Source organism: Pipistrellus hanaki (genome assembly GCF_964339955.1).
Source record: "Pipistrellus hanaki genome assembly, chromosome: 12".
NCBI lineage: Eukaryota > Metazoa > Chordata > Mammalia > Chiroptera > Vespertilionidae > Pipistrellus > Pipistrellus hanaki.
This window is the reverse complement of record NC_140514.1, coordinates 4384285-4401122: the sequence shown is the minus strand read 5'-3', so window position 1 is coordinate 4401122 and position 16838 is coordinate 4384285. Positions and strand designations below refer to the sequence as shown.

Sequence of the window (16838 nt, the reverse complement as noted above, 5' to 3'; positions counted from 1 at the left end):
AATAAATTTAACCAGGGAGGTGAAAGATCAGTCCACTGGAAACTGTAATGCATGGAGGAAAGAAATTGAAGAAGACACAGGTAAATGGAAAGAATCCGGCGTTCATGGATCAAAAGAATTAGTATTGTTAAGATGTACATGCTTTCCGAAGCCTGGCTAGATTTAACTCGGACCCTATCAAGACTCCAGTGGCATTGCTCGCAGAAGTAGAAAGCACAATCCTAAAATTTGTGCGGAATCATAAAAGACCCTGAATAGCCAAAGCAAGCTTGAGGGGGAAAGAACAAAATTGGGAAGCAGTCACGCCTCTTGCTGACTACAACTTTAACCCCCCTGGAAATCTTCTCCAAGAGGAAAACCTGGGGAGGAAGCTCCTTGGTGTTGGTCTTAGCAGTGATTTTCGGATTGGACACCAGAAGCACAGCTTTGGGTATATATCCAAAGGCAATGAAATAAAATCACATCTGCACCTCCATATTCATTGCAGCCTTATCTACAATAGCCTAGACGTGGATACAACCTCAGTGTCCACCGAGAGACGGATGAGTGAAGAAAATGTGATATTTTCTCCCCCCCCCCCCACACACACAGTAATATCATTTATCCAAAAAAGGAGAGGAAATTGACATCCAAGCAACAACATGGATGAACCTCAGGGCATTGTGTTAGTTTAAGTGAGTCACACAGAGGAAGACAAACACTGTCTGGTATGACTTATGTGGAATCTAAGAGCCACACTCGTGGACGCAGTGGAATGGTGGGTGTCGGGCGTGGGGGAAGCAGGTGGTCACAGGGCCCGACTGTCCCAGATGAGAAGGTCTTCCCAAGCTGTCTTCTACATGTTGTATGGTTTCGGGTCTTCAGGGGACTGTGAAAATGCCAGAGTGACCAGTTCAAAGTATTTTCATTACTAGCATTTGGCTCACATTGGCATTTTTATTACCAAGCCTTTGGAATTGTGGTATGTTAGATCTCATTACAGTGAGAAAATGCTTTCAATTTTACTTTTCTCAGTACAACAAAAACCACTGTTATATATAGCTCATTGTTTTACTGTAAAATATTTTCAATGGAATAGATGTCATTTCCACGTGACTAAATGACTTTATTCTCTTCTATTATTTTTAACTGTAAACCCATTCTTTCTAATGCGAGGCAGCCTTTTTGTGAAGAATCTTATAATGCCTTTTTCTACACCCCCTTTTCCCCCCGTTGACTCATTCAAGGTGCAGCCTGGAGAGGGGAACAGAGCGGCTTTCAACGACATGCGAGCCCTGTCCGGCGGCGAGCGCTCCTTCTCCACCGTGTGCTTCATCCTCTCGCTGTGGTCCATTGCCGAGTCTCCCTTCAGATGCCTGGACGAGTTTGATGTCTACATGGTAGAGTGACATTTTAGATTCTCCAGTCTGGGGGTGGTGGTGGCCGTGTGTTCTGTATGGAAGCAGTTCTCTTTGGTTTTACCCAAAGTAGGAAAGCTCCTGTCCGACACTTCAGTCTGTGGTTATTGTTTACGCTGCTGTTGGTTTTCCTGGACACCGCACTCTGTTTCTCCCCCCTTCGCACACTGTTGTCCAAACCACTACCTGCATTTGGAAACTGTTCAGATCTCCCTGACCTCTCCCTTGCCCATATGCCCAACTACCAGTCAGACTTAATCTAACAAACGACCTGCATCTCACACTCAGCATGTCTGACACCGAATACGTCTTCCACCCAAAGCCTCTCCCTTCTCGTCAGTTTCTTCCTCCAGTTGTGGCAAATTGCCAATGCCAACCCAATCACCTAGCTGCGAAACTCCATCTGTGATTCTTCCTTCCACTTGCACAGTAAGTCTGACCCCTGGCTGTTCCTCTTTTAACATATCTAATTCCTGCCCTCTCCTTCCTGGTCCCTGTCCTCCTCGCCTTTTACCTGTTGTTACCACCTCGTGTCCAGATCCCGGCTTTAATCTGCTGCTCCATCAGGCCCTCCTTCACCGTTACCCAGCGTGCAATTCCAAAACAAATTGGAGTTTGGTCACTTAGTTTTTAAAGCTCTCACGTGGCTAATTGTCCGTTAGGTGAAAAGCTAATTCTGTGGGTAACTTTGAGCCCCTTGTGTTGGTGATTTTCCAAAACCATGCCTCTGCTTGTGCCCTCCTTCCCGGTGTCACACCTCCTCTCTCAGGACTCGGCTCAGATGTCCCCTTTGTGTGGCCTCCTGGCCCCGCCTGCAGGCAGCCCCCTCTCATTGCCTCATTATATAGTTTATATTATGTATTACATGTGCTATTACACTAGTATTTTATCTATATGTATTTTCCGTTCTGTTGCTGTCCCTCTTATTTCTGAATCTCCCACCAAATTGTAATCTTTTGAGGTCATATTTCTACCTTCTATTGCCTAGCCCATAGTAAGCTTTTAGAAAATGCTTATTCATGAATCAGAATTTGTACTTGGGAGTGCTATGTAATCTTTCAAGTGTCATCCCCTCCCCCCCCCCCCAATATCATTGTTGATTAGTTAGAAATTCCTCTGAGAATTGGCTTTGAATCTAATTCACCAGCCTTAGAAGGCAGTTGTTCTTTCATGCATTGTTTTTGTCCCAAATACCATTTTGCAGTCCTGTCCTATGACCCATCTTATGTCATATTTAATTCAGGACAGCTTCTTTCTCTTTCAGAAACTTGGAGGGTCTTAATCAGGATGGCATTTTGCCCCATTAAAATTATTCAGAAAAATGCACCAGATTCTGAGAACCACTCCAAAGGAAGCAAATAAAAATGTTTTTGGTGCCTTGACAGCTTTGTTATTAATGATAGGCCATGCCGGGGCAGTGTTCCGAAAGGACAGTATTCCATTTGTGCAAGCTCTGGTTATTTTTGTTCACTGTACGCGAGATTACTTTGCAATATTCCTGGTGGAAGAGTTTGTATCCTACGGAGCCAGTGAGCAGTGTAGGCGGGATGTGGGTCCCCTGTCTGCCTGCAAGGCCCATGTCTGAGCCAGCAGCGGCATACACACGTGTTCCCAGGAGTCCTGTCAAAGCCATCCTCCTCCCGTCCCGGCTCTCGGTGCTCCGGAGCTCGCAGGGGTGGGAGGGCTGCTTTGATTGTTTTTCTTTCCTGTTATTTAACTCAAAAATGTAAGCACAGTTTAGTTCATTTCATTTCAAAACCTGTTATAACCCAACTTCTTTTCCTATACACCGACACGCTGTGTATTTTAAAGATTTAATTGAGAAATTGGCCTGTGAATTCAACTTGGTTCGCGTTGCACACATGGTAGAAGATGCAGGGATAGGCAGTGTTTAAAGCACCTCAATCTCTGAGGGGAATTGGAGAGATGTGATAGGTTTACACTGGTCCCTTCTGATACTGTGCTCCTGAGTGACTGTTACTGAGCAAATTAGCCTCATTCTGGAGCAGCGCATGGTGTCCTTGGGATGCTCATAAACACATCTGCGCAGTAACCCCCTGGGAGAGAGATGTACCGAGTTGTTTCCCTGAGAGTTTTGGACATTACCTTCCCTAAGCGTGGCATCAGAGAGAAGGGCATGGAGGATCCGTGGGTAAAAGCCCGGGGCTTGCAGCAGCCAGCAGATGACTGTGTTCCCCGGAACTTGATTGTCACGCCACCACCCTGACTTCTGCTTGTTCTCAGGACATGGTGAACCGGAGGATCGCAATGGACATGATACTGAAGATGGCAGATTCCCAGCGCTTCAGACAGTTCATCCTGCTCACCCCTCAGAGCATGAGGTAACTTTTAAGTCTGCTGGGAATATGTGTGTCAGGTGTATAAAACTGAGACAAATCTTTTATAATCTCAACTTTTTTTAAATATATTTTTATTGATTTCAGAGAGGAAGGGAGAGGGGGAGAGAGAGAGAAACATCAATGATGAGAATCATTGTCCCACTGCCTCCTGCATGCCCCCTACTGGGGATTGAGCCCGCAACTCGGACATGTGTCCCTGACTGGAATCGAACCCAGGACCCTTCTGTCCACAGGCTGACGCTCTATCCACTGAGCAAACTAGCTAGGTCTATAATCTCAATTTTTAAAGTGCAAATGCTTAAGTGACCATTAAAAGGAAAAATTAGCATCTACACCAGTTCTGGAGATTTAAGATAATTTTTTCTTTGTAGATATTTAAAATCCTGTTTGTATCATCTCCCTTCCATAACAGAAGCAAGTTGATCTGAATGTGATTTTTGACTGATTACTGTTTTATTTGAATCTGCTCCTCTGTGTTTGTTATGACCAACCAGTGGAAAGTGTTTGTAGTCATTCCATTTAGACTAAAGGATCGAGCGTGATTCCCTGCCCTTGGCTGTTTTCCCAGTCAGTTACATCCTCCCAGCAGGGAGTGCTCCTCCGCGGTCAGCCTCTGCGGGGTGCCTGCTGGGGACTAGGCTCCGTGTCCTTAGAGCCCGTATTCTCTCTAAAGTGGTCGCTTTGGTGGGGATTTAAATTTGTCACTGGAAATACCAGGTAACCCCTTTCCAGCTAGACAAGAGCGAGAGTAAGGAATAGTTGATATATAAATCTCCCTCGTTTTCTTTTTCTGCCAAACTGAAAACCCATAGCATTTAGCAGAAAGTTAATTTTTTTTAAATGAAACCAAATTATTTTCTTATTGCAAATCATATTTCTTCTGGAACTTCGGAGCGTAGCCATACCCCCCTGCTGTGAATATATGTTAACAGATAACAGCCATTTAGATTTATAGTTTTAAGAGAAGGAGGAGAATTTTCTAGTAATGTGAAAACGTTCTTGGAAATGTTAATAATTAATTTTGCTTCCTCAAGCTCACTTCCATCAAGTAAACTGATTAGAATTCTTCGAATGTCTGATCCTGAAAGAGGGCAGACGATACTGCCTTTCCGACCCGTGGGTCAGGAGGAAGAAGAAAACGGAAGCTGATTGTCTTGTGTTGGAAGCTCTGTAAAGGGAAAAGAATTCAGGACTATTTGATGTAATAAAATGGAACTGCAGATATTCTGAAATAAAAGAGAATCCTTTGTATAGATGACCACAGTAAAATATGTAAATAACTTTAGAAAACCAGCCACAACCAGCAATTTAAAATTACTCTTACTTTACCTGGAGAAAATCGGTTTCACAGTACTGGTTTTAAACCCTTTTATGTTTATTTGTTTATTTGTTTCATTTTGTTTTATTTTTAGCCATCTACTTTTCTAGATTCTTTTTCAGAAGTAAAATTTTGTACATATGTACATGTACATATCTGTTTCATTTGGGTTCATTTCTATAGAATGAAATTTGTAAGAATGAAAATAAACGTTTTGATTCCCTGATTATATTTAGTCCTGCTTTTCCAGAATATTACATTCTCATCGTTTGTGTCTACTTTTTATTACTGAAAAGAACCACTCAGCCTGCTGGAGAATCTGTTTTCTGTGAGTGTCCCGAATATCCCCAGGGCCCACTTCCTTCTGCTGCTGCTTCATGACTCACCATTGCAGGTGGGCGCGTGGTGTGTGTGTGTGTCTGTCGTCTGTCATAGTGTTGGACACATGGTAGGTCCATGAAGATTGCTATGAAGGCATGGTCCAGGGCCTGACTTCACCAATTGCCCTTCCAAGGAGCTTTCTCAGTTCCTCGCCCCACCCAACCTTCAATGGGAAGGGAGCATGGGGAGGCACTCACAGAGCCTTTCCCATCTCTCCCTGCCCCCACTTTGGACACGCCTAGCTCAGGGGTTAAGGACACCAGGATATTTTGTTAGCACTTATATCCTAAGGCAAAGAAAAAGAGTGTTTAGCAAAAAGCACTCAATCAGAAATGGATAAGTTAGCACTGCACTGTGATAATATACTGCCTACATGTGGCAAATTAATGTTAAATAATTAAAATGGAAAATAGTTCCTCAGTCACACTGGCCACATGTAGCTAGCTGGTGGGGACATGCGTGTTCCCGTCACCAAGAAGCTCTGTTGTACGGCATTGTAGGAGGGGACTGAACTGCTCTGGACATGTTCTGACAATGCAAACCTGCCTATAGAGTCCTTTGTTTTTATTTTAATTATTGATTTGAGAGATAAACACTGATGAGACACATCGATTATCTGCCTCCTGCATACCCCCTACTGGGGATCAAGTCCACAACCTGAGCAATGTGCCCTGACCTGGAATCCAACCTGCAGCCTCTTGGTTGATAGGTTGATGTTCAACCACTGAGCCACACCAGCCAGGCACGTCATTAGAGCTCTTGATGGAATCTTTTCTGCGTTCTCTCCGGGGGCTACGAAGGTCAGGGTGGTGTTCCATCCTGATAAAGAACAGACAGTGCACTTCCGGTTTGGAGAGACCTCTTCCGGAGGACACTGCCCAGCTTGCTGAAGGTGCCCTCCCAGCTTGTGTGGGACATAACGTGTTAGCACCAGAGTCACACTGAGACATTTTATTTTCATATCGTGAGCATTTTTTAAGGATGAAGAGTTGTGTTTTCTCTCAATTTACATGCCCGATGAAACCGTCCCTCTTCTGAGGGCCAGAATGAAGTTGGAAAGTCGCTTTTCCCCTTCTGTTGTCATTAATTCCTCCACTTCCAGACCTGTCTGATGGAGGGTTAGATTTGGTAAGGAGTAGCTAGCTGACCCTTGATAATTACGAACATCTGTTTCGCATCTAAAATCATGAAATAAGAACTCAGGGAAAAAGTCAAATGTTATAAATTTATTTGGGACTTCTATCGACACCTCTTCGGAAGCCTTTGAAAACTCAAGCAGAAATCAATACATTTTTTGTCACTTTCAATAAATAATATCTTTGTGTGTATATATATTTATAGATAGATAGCTATACTTAATGAGTTATTTATCAGGATTTTTAAGTTTTATACTGCATTAATTCCAAAACAGCTTTTTCCAGGTTGGTAGGATGCAAATGAGGTCAGAGTGAAGGCAACCCTAAAAGGCATGCAAATGTAGTACATTTCTATTCACCGGTAAGACAAGCTCTTGTGTGTGGACCACATGGAAGAATCAAGAACCCCTGTGTGTGTCTGTCCAGTACTATTTTACAGGAAAACGGTGACACGGCTTATAATTAAGTTACATTACCATAGGGGGGCTGTGAGGGGATTCTCAGTGCTACTGACATGTAATCAAGGAGACAAGCATTAGCAAAACATGAATGAGAAGTCACAGACTCTTTGCTGCACATTTCCGGCCAGGCTTTGGAGAAGGAGGGTTGGTTGTGAAACATTACACATATCACATTGTGGCAGGTGGTTTTATAATATACGCTTTTTAAAATTCATTAGCAAATGACATTCTCATGCACACGAGTGTTTCAAACACAAGAAGCAAGTCCATGTATAGGTAGTCCAAGCAATATGTGTGTGTGTGTGTGTGTGTGTGTGTGTGTGTGTGTGTGTAAGAGAGAGAGAGAGCTGCAGATTGAATGGAACATTGAAACGAATGCAGTCCATAGCGCTGACCTCAGCTCATTTCTGAATGTCGCACTGCAGAAGTAGGACAATGGAAGGGTCGCTCTTGGCCGCCTCTTTGAATTCATCCAGTGTGATCTGGTCGTCTTTGTTCTTATCCATCTTGCTGAAAATCTTGTCTACCCGCTGCTCAGGAGTAAGGCCGTCCTCATTCATCTTCATCATGATCACAGTGCCCACCATTTTGTAGATAGCCTGCGGAAAACAAGAAGCAGACCAGAAGGTTCCATGGTAGGATCAGCCACTCCAGTTTATCCCAAAGGCCTCTTTAGTGCTTCAAATACCAGAGTGAAATACTCGGGTGTGAGTCTCAGGACCACCTGGGGAGAGAAGAGGTTTCTGGCTGGAGGAAATGGGGAGGAAGAGCAGCTCAGCGGTGAGCTCAAGAACCGTGGGTTGGGGTCGGTCAGGGAGGAAGATGATGCTTCTGTTTTAAACACAGAGTTTGAAGTGTAGGTGAAATGGGAAAACATGAAACGTGGCTTCAACTGATAAGGAACTTGCAGTCGCTTAAGACAATCACACAACATGGACCACTACCAGTTAGTCCTGAGAGAAGTCAGTGTGAGAACTGCGGACTGAGGACTGTATTCGTAAGTTAAAGCTAGAGCAACCAGACTCCAATTGTTCCATTCGTCACACACGGTTCTCAAGGGGGCAGTTTCATCGCTAGAAACAAATGTTTCTCTCAGAAAAATGTCTTAAATAAATGCCCATCTACCAGTACACAAAGACTTGCAGGTCGTAGCCAAAAAGTGGAAGCAATTGGTAAACAGATGAACATATGTGACATTTTATTATATACAACTGAATACTATTTTAGCATTAAAAATGAATGTGATAAATCCTACAACAGATAAAGAGGAAGCCACAGCCAGAGGGCCACGTGCTTAAAGTGTTTGCTTCAGTGACGTGACATGTGCAGAAGGACAGTATTTTACTGAGCCGGGAAGTGGCAACAGGCGGACAAAGACCTTACTCATGGGAGGGGGGGGATGGCCATGTGGAATTGGATTAAGGCGATGGCTGTGCAGTTTGCTATGTTTACTAAAACCCATTTAATTGTGCCGTCAAAGTGGGAGAAATTATGGTCCATACATTATGACTCAATCGAGTCTTTGCAATGCCCATTGGAGGCGCCGGGCGGCAGCTTCTGCCCAAGGGGAGGCTGGTTGGGGAAGAGGGTGAGTCCAGCAGAGCAGAGCTGAGCCTGGCGGGCGGGGAAAGGGTCCTGGTCACATCCCCGTCCTCCGCACCCATAGGCTCCTGTTGTGTAAGCGCAGAGTGTGCGGCTGGTTAATGCCACCTCAGTGGGCAGTGCCAGCTGCTGGGGTCTGGGCTTTCCCTGCCCTGCGCTGCAGGGGGCATGGGGTAGGAGAATCCAGGGCCTGGATGTCACTATCAGTGCCCCGGGGAGAAGGGGCCGAGGTAGACCTATGCCCAAGGAAGCCGGGCACAGGCCCGGGCTCTGCCCTGTGCCAGCAGCCCGGCCGCCCGAGGGCCGCTCACCTCGATGATCTCCAGCATCTCCACGCGCGTGATCTTGCCGTCGCCGTCCAGGTCGTACATGTTGAAGGCCCAGTTGAGCTTCTGCTCGAAGCTGCCCCGGGACGTGATGGACAGCGCGCAGATGAACTCCCGGAAGTCGATGGTGCCGTCGCCGTTCTTGTCGAAGGTGCGGAAGGCGTGCTGGGCGAACTTGGAGGCGTCCCCGTAGGGGAAGAACTGCAAAGCGGACAGACACGGTCAGGGGGCGGTCAGGGGGGCGCAGGGGGAGACCCAGCCCTTCCAGCGGAGTCTGAGCCCCTCCAGACAGACAGGCAGACAGGCCGCAGCACACGGTGGTCTCAGAGGGGCTCCCCTGTCTGAGCAGCAGCCTGGCCCCCAGCTCAAGGCCAAGGGCGCTGGCTCAGGGAGGGCTGTCTGCGGTGACCTCCCTCACAAGCACCTCGCTGTCTCCCTGGGCCAGGCTGGCGGGCCTGAATGGGGGGAGCTAGCACCCTGAGCTGCGGCCTCTCCGGTCACTCCCACAAGGACAAGAACTGGGCAGGTAGCAGCCTCTCCCCACGCAGCGGGGGAGGGGGGAGTTCTGCACGGATGTCCACTTTCCCCTCCGTGAGAACTCCTAGTCCCTGCCCCTGAGCCCAGCCAGGTTGCCCAGACCTGCTCTCTCCGCCGCTGGCTCCCTCCCCAGCTGTCCTCTGCCGAGGCCCAGTGTCCCGCCGCCTCTTACAGGGACTCCTCTTTGGTAGAACAGACATGTGAAAGCCATTAAAGACAGCATGCCTGGGCTTACTTTTGAGAGACAGAAAGAGGTACTTCTCAGAGCCACCCGTTGGCCAGGGTGCTGCGGGAGAGGATGGGCACCAGGAGAAGGAAGCACAGACCCGGAGCGGCCAGGCGGGCAGAGGCAGGCGGTGGCCTCGGCCCGGATGTGAGTCTCCGCCCTCAAAAAGGGCAGGGAATCTGACACCTGACCCTCTGTCTGGCCTGGCAAAGCTGAAGGACATTGTCCAGGTGGAGGGGAGCAAAGAGGCAAATGAACCTCAAACTCTCCCCCCACCCCCAAATAACCCGTTCTATTTAAAAACAGAAAAGGTATGTATGTACAATATTTCTGGATGAATAAACCCAGCAAACACAAAGCATGTTCTTGAGGATCTGTTCTGCAAGTGTTACCACCTGCTAGCGGGACAGGGGGCTGGCTTCGTGCCCACCAAGGCTGTCTCCCTTTGGGAACCTCGGTTTCTCTCTCTGTCCATCCTGACCTGGGACCCGCTGCCCACTCTTCCTGCACCCAGGAGCACAGTGGGAGGGAGAGCATTTCCCTCCGGAGCTGAGAGATGCTTTTCCACATCAGGACCCCTGACCTGAGGCCCAGAGAGGGGACCAGCCTTGCTGGGGGACGGGGAGCTGGCTTAGGCTTGAATTTCAGTAGCAGCCACGTCCAGACACCAAGGTCCATTCTGTTACTATTGCTGTACCACCTCACCCCAAACAGTGGCACAAAACATCGGCGATCACTTTGTTAATCTCAGAAAACAAACATTGGACAGCCATTTCCACCGAGGGCTGTGAAGGACAGCTTTCTCCTTTGTTCCCTCCTTCCCTCAGCATTTCATCGTTGTCCTTCATTTGCATTATTCATCAAAATCCATCGCGCCCTTTCTCTTGCCAGGCCCGTCCTCGGTGCTGGGAATACAGAGATCCGGACCTTGCGATTAATGGGGGAATCCAACGAGAAATGGACAAGAGTCATGCTATCTGGTAAGAGCTAGAACCATAAGCAGTCAGTCTTCCTAAAGCTTCGGGTGGTTCTAAGAGGGGTGCTATGGAGGAAAGGTCACCTTCTTTCCCTCGGCACCCTCTCCCCCCATGCCTCTCCAGAGCTCGGGCTCCTGAGGATAGGTGGCCAGGTGCTGAGTTTTGAACCAAGCAATTTGAACTTGAAAATGTCTAAATAGGTCAATTGGATCCTTATGTTCTCTGAACCGTTGTGTACTCACACTTCTGGCACCAAACATGTGAGTTTTGGGTTTTGTTTTTAACCCTCACCACCACCTCAGAGCACTGAGGACAGTGGGGTTGTAACCTTGGGATGTTACACGTGTGATGGGAGAGCTGAGGTTCTGACAGTGTTTCATGTGCACATGGATACAGACGGCCCCGGGCCCCGAGCTCTGCACTGACTGCTCTGATCTGTGCTGTGCCATTAGAGCTCACACATTCCTGCCCGGCATTTATCCTTCGCTGCAGTGCGCGGAGAAGGCAACGGGGACTCAGAAAGGCCCAGCAAACTCTCAAGCGAGCTCTCTCCCCACTGTGTCCATCTGCAGCACCGCCCTCAGGATGAGAACACACAGAGCCGAGAGGGTTTTCCTCGGCCTCATCGCTGCTTGGAAAGCCTCCGTGGCTGGAGCGGGCTCGGTTCTAAAACTCCAAATGTGTGTGATTTCACTGAATCCTCATAGCACGCCTGTGGCCGAGGAAACAGCTTCAAGGTCACGGCACTGGCAGGTTCCTGTCTGTCCGTGGCAGAGGCAGGAGGCAGATGCAGACGGTGTGATCTCTTCTGCTACACATTGTTATTTCTCTTCACCGAGTGTGAGCGGAGGAAATAAACCCAATCCCACACGCGAAGAAGCATGAGAATGTGGTGCGGCAGAGAATTTGTTGCTTTATGTAATTCTTTGCTTCCATGGGCTTATTCCACTGGAAACCCTCAGCCTTTTGTTTGCATTGCCCCCTTCTGGCATTGAGTGTGAACTACAAAAAATTTGCCAAAATGAGGATTCTTTTTTATTCAACAAACAACTATGGAGAGAGAAGCAACTGTGTCAAGCACTGTGTTGGGTGCTGAATAAAATAGAAAAAGACTCACAGCATTCAGGTCAGGGGGGCAAGAAATATTAATCAACCACATACATAAGTATAAAATACATTACGAGAAGTTACACGTGCTTAGAGCTGCAAACAAGAGTGATGGGAATATTAACATAAAACCTCTACAAAGCAGTGTAGCGTTTCTTCCCCCCGCCCTGACGTGCAGGCTGCTGGCACTTCATTGTTCTTCATTGTAGCTTAGGAGGCTGCAGAGTCTGGGACTTTCTGGGCTCACATAGTCTAGGCTTCTCTCCACTGAGCCCCACACCCTCACTCGGAACCCACGGACGCGCTGAAGAAACCCCAGGAGAAGCCCTCGGTCCTTGCCTCTCCCCAGGCCACAACAGGAGGCTTCGCAGGAATTATCCAGCTCCCTCCAAAGACAGAGGCCCAAACCCGCATTTCTGTGCCGTAATCTAGCCAGCTGTGAATGGGAAAAGGCTTGTTTCCTCTAAGGGCGGCGACTAAGCCTGGACACCTGTGCTGAATATGCCTTGTGTCACTGACTGCACGCCAGACACCGACCTGGGTGACCAGAGGCTGTTGGGTGGCTGCATCAAGAAATGGCCTCAAAACCTCACTGGTTTGGTTCAGTGGATAGAGTGTCGGCCTCTGGACTGAAAGGTCCAGGGTTCGATTTCTATCACAGGCATGTACCTTGGTTGCAGGCACATCCCCAGTAGGAGGTGAGCAGGAGGCAGCTGATAAATGTTTCTCTCTCATTGATGTTTCTAACTCTCTATCCCTCTCCTTTCCTCTCTGTAAAAAAAAAGCAATAAAATATATATACATTTTAAATTGGATTTTAAAAAAATGGCCTCAAGCCCTCGCTGGTTTGGCTCAGTGGATAGAACGTTGGCCCGCAGACTGAAGGTTCCCGGGTTCAATTCCAGTCAAGGGCGCATACCTCCCAGGTATCCTTGATTGCAGGCTTGATCCCTGGCTCGATCCCCAGCCCAATCAGGGCACATACAGGAGGCAACCAATCGATGGGTCTCCTACATTCATGGTTCGCTCTCTCTCTCCCCTTCCCTTCCTCTCTCTCTAAAAATCAATGGGAAAAATATCCTATCCTCAGGTGAGGTTTAACGACAGAAAGAGACTGCCTCGGACACTGCACTTCCTCCCATCACCCAGTCTGTCCTCTGCACCCCCTTGCTGCCGGCATGCCGCAGCTTTCCAGATTGTTCTAACTTCAGAGAAGACATTGCAACATCCAGCGTCTCTCCATCTCCCGGGCACCGGAACCTGCCACACTTCGATGGAGGAGCTTTGATGAAGGATGCAGGTCCCCTAGCCGTTCAGAGGCAGGAGGTTTGCATGTGTTCTCTGAAGTTAGAACAATCTGGAAAGCTGCGGGATGCGGGCAGCAAGGTGGTGCAGAGGACAGACTGGGTGAGGGGAAAGTGCAGTATCTGAGCCGTCTCTTTTTGTTGTCAATCCTCACCTGAGGAGAGGGTGTTTTGCGCCACCCCCCTGCTCAGCCTCAAGGGCTGCCTTCCAGTCGCTCATGGAATACAGTCCCTTCGGCACACCCTTGCTCAGGCCCACTCTGTTCCCCTTGTCCCCAAATGTCAGAAGCCTAGCTCTCTGGCTCATGAATCCACATACACAATCCCCCCCCAAGGGAAGGTCTTTATTGCACCCCTGAAATGTGGCTACTGCGCCTCCAGGTCACCTGCCCTCACTCTGCTGGGACTCATCGGAGGCATCCAGCCCACGCCCCAGGCCCTCCACGAAGGCAGGAGTTTGAGCTTCCTGAGTGTCTCTCCGGGAGCCAGGCCCATGGAGCATCACATGTTTCTTCAGCTGGCTCTTCAAGAAGCTGAGGCCCCGAGGGCGGTTCTGGGTTAAGTAACTGGCCCAGAGTGGTACCTCGAAGGGTGTGGGCGGGCTGGGGTCAAACCCAGCTCTGTGTGCAGAATGTCACCTGTCCTGCACCTGCTCATGCCCACTTCCCAGACCAGCCAATTGTGTCTAATTATTCTCGGAAGAAGGACCCAAATCATCCCCAGGCCCGAGAGCCCTCCCAGCCGGTCCTGCCTCGTGCCCAGCACCTGTGCCTCAGCCTCTTTCCTCACTCGGACCTTGTGCTCTTGGCCACAGGCCTGTTGTTCCCTTTGTTTGGAATGTTCCTTGTTGCCCAACCCAATGAACTCTGTCCATTCCTTAGACCCTGATCCAGCCTTCATCTTCCCAGGAATCCTTCTCTGAGTCCGGGCCAGATACAGGCACATGACCAAGGAACATCCATCATGACTGTGAAGACATGCTCCTGGGTGGTTTGATTAATGCCTCCCTCCCGCCGTGGACGATACACTACATGGAGGCAGGGAATAGCCAGGGTCTGACCCCCACCCGCCACTGTACTCCCCGGGGCCCAGAGCAGGGCCAGGCAGCGAGGTGCCCAATAAGTAACTGTCTGTCCAATGAAGTGACTCAGCATGGCAGCTCTCTTTCCAGCCCGAGGAGACAGCTGGGCATTCACCCGATGGCCGCTGAAAGGCTGATGTGTTCTGACGGCCGTCATAACTCACTGAGCTAAAGCAGCTCACTGTTTGGCCTGCAAACTTGTCATTCCCATCACTAAGTCAGCTGGCGATTCCTGAGGGCCTGACTCACCCCCAGAGCAGAGGTTAGAAAGAGGAGAGAGACCTCTCCCCTCATTAGAAGTGGGGAGTCCAAAAAAAAAAAAAAAGTTTCCCGCCAAAGTGTTCATTCAACAGAAACTCGCAGAAGCCCGCTTGGTGCCAGGCTCTGTGCTGAGCTCTGTGTGGGCAGCAGGGCGGTGAGGAGAGGCAGCGGAGAGTAACAGTACATGCAGCCCCTGGCCCCGGCCCTCAGGTAGCTGTCACCCATCAGAGGGAGACGCAGTGGAACACGGGAGTGGCCTTCCATGCATGAGCTCTCTGAGAGGAGCCTAAAGACACACCCAGCTCCTCCGAGAATCAATGGTCCATTCAAGATCGCTTCCCATTTCACCCTGCACCCAACTCACTTCGCAGCGTCACGGTGACTATGAAAACGAACAGCACGGGTCCCAGGCATCTAGGATTGCAGGAGGAAGCCCAGGCAGGCCTGGAGAGGGGAGAGGACGGGGCAGGAGGGGAGAGGGAGGGGTGCAGGAGGGGGTGTTCTGGAGGAGGAAGCAAGAGGTAAGGAGGCTCTGTGTCTTCCTGGGGTGTTGGGGGGCAGCCTACACAAGGTGGTGTGGCCCACAGAAGCCCTGGGCCAGCTGGGGAGATGCCTGGCGGTCTGCTGAGCCTGCCTGGACGATGCTGCCTGTGGGGTGGGGATGGAGGCCCAGGAGGTGGCACGCGAGAAGGGCTGAGTGGGGCTGGTGGGTTAGGTGAGGTGGCCGTCCTGACTCCTGACAGGAGGACTTCTGTATTTCCATATGCGTCTCTGCAGAGACAGCAGAGAACAGCCCAGCTCCCTCCACAGGCTCAGGAATAAAGACGTAAGGCTCCCCTAGGAGGGCCTCCAGGTCTGCCCAGAGCAGAGGGCAGCGGAGGCCACGACTGGGCGGACACACTGAAAAAGAACAGGCCAACCTGCCCTCGGTGGCGGCATGGAAAGGCACCCGGGGTCAGGGTGGGGTCACAGGTGACACCGGAGCCCCAGAATCACTTCTCTCAGAGCCGCAGTGTCCCCGCCTGTAAATCAGGAGACTGAACACGACGGCCTCAGGCCCCTCCTCCCAGGCCTCCGTTTCTGAGGCTCTGCAGCCACATAAGGAACGGCTGCCGCGTTAGGTGACAGGAGCGCCCTCCAAATGCCAGGCCTGCTGTGAACTCCTCCGAGAGGAGCCCCATGGACACTGTGAGCCACGAACGTGAGCCACGCACTTATTTGAAAGGCTCTGATGACTGCGTTCGAAGGGGCAGGAGAACACAGTGGCATCATTCTAATGACATCGCATTTAGCCCACTCCGGTCAGAGCACAGCCAGTGATACCACTGGAACATGCAGCCGGCGTTAAAGTGATGGCTGACATGTTTTACCTGCTGTGAACTATGCCTTTGGAATGGGTGTGCGTGTCTTCCTGGTCACACTGCCCCAGCCCGCCCGCCACACTCTGAGGGCTTGTGGCTCCGGGCCTCCCTGTGGAACTTGGGCTCTGGACAAAGAACGTGATCTGACCGCCCACGTTCTAGAAGCTCAAGCCAGTGCCTCTAGAGTAGGGGTGTCGAACTCAATCAGAGAAGGGGCCAAAATCTAAAATCCAGCCTAAATCGCGGGCCGAATGGTTTACTGAACAGTCATAAACTGACAATGTCATAAACTGACAGCGGAGTGCAGTGATGACAGCGCGGTGCGGGCCACATTGCAAGGCCTGGCGGGCTGGATTTGGCCCGCGGGCCTTGTGTTTGACACATGTGTGAAGCTCAGGCCGGTGCCTAGAGCGTGGACAGGTGGTGGCCGCGGCCGCGCACTGACAGACAGGGAAGCAGGGTTGTGCCTTACCAGGAAGGCTGTGAGCCAGGGCGCGGTTGTATCCTCTCAGGGCCGGACACCAGTTCTGCTCCCACCCTTGGACACACCAGGAGGAAAACAAGCACCTTTGTCCTGTGGGAGTGTCCTTGGCCACACATTGATTCGCACCCATTGTTTTAAGGCCTTTTCACCAATTTTCACTTAATCCTTACAACACTCCCATGAGGCAGGGCTCACCAGTGAGGAAGGAAACTGAGGCACGGAGAGGTGAAGTCACTTCCTCAGGGTCACACAGCACATGGCAGTGCTGAGATGTGAACCAGGAAATCTCCCCGCAGAGCTGGGTGCTGTCTGCATTGTCTCACTGTCGGGCTGGAGGCAGAGAAAGCTGACCTAAAGACAAGAACCCTCAACCAGGGCAGAAGCCTTTCGGGCAGCCATGGTGATGACCTGAACCTAGATCCGGCCGCGGCCAGTCATATAGGCAGACACTGATGGATTTGTACATGTTGCCGCCACCTGTTACAGCCTTCCCGGCAGCCTCCCCGCTGCCCCGGCGCT

At 50.0% G+C, this 16838-nt stretch overlaps 2 protein-coding genes across 2 annotated transcripts in view; one reads left to right on the top strand and one right to left on the bottom strand.

The window, feature by feature from the left end:
- SMC6 (structural maintenance of chromosomes 6) overlaps positions 1 to 5302 on the top strand; it is a 50174-nt gene extending 44872 nt beyond the window's left edge. The window contains exons 25-27 of the mRNA XM_084900389.1: positions 1227 to 1379; positions 3642 to 3739; positions 4792 to 5302. Of these exons, the coding sequence (XP_084756515.1) occupies positions 1227 to 1379; positions 3642 to 3739; positions 4792 to 4906 (366 nt within the window). The 3' untranslated portion in view covers positions 4907 to 5302. The remainder of the gene's footprint in view (positions 1 to 1226; positions 1380 to 3641; positions 3740 to 4791) is intronic.
- Positions 5303 to 6667: 1365 nt separating this feature from the next.
- VSNL1 (visinin like 1) overlaps positions 6668 to 16838 on the bottom strand; it is a 61314-nt gene continuing 51143 nt past the window's right edge. The window contains exons 3-4 of the mRNA XM_084900398.1: positions 8967 to 9182; positions 6668 to 7652 (exon numbers count right to left, since the gene is read on the bottom strand). Coding sequence (XP_084756524.1) covers positions 7455 to 7652; positions 8967 to 9182 — 414 coding nt within the window. The 3' untranslated portion in view covers positions 6668 to 7454. The remainder of the gene's footprint in view (positions 7653 to 8966; positions 9183 to 16838) is intronic.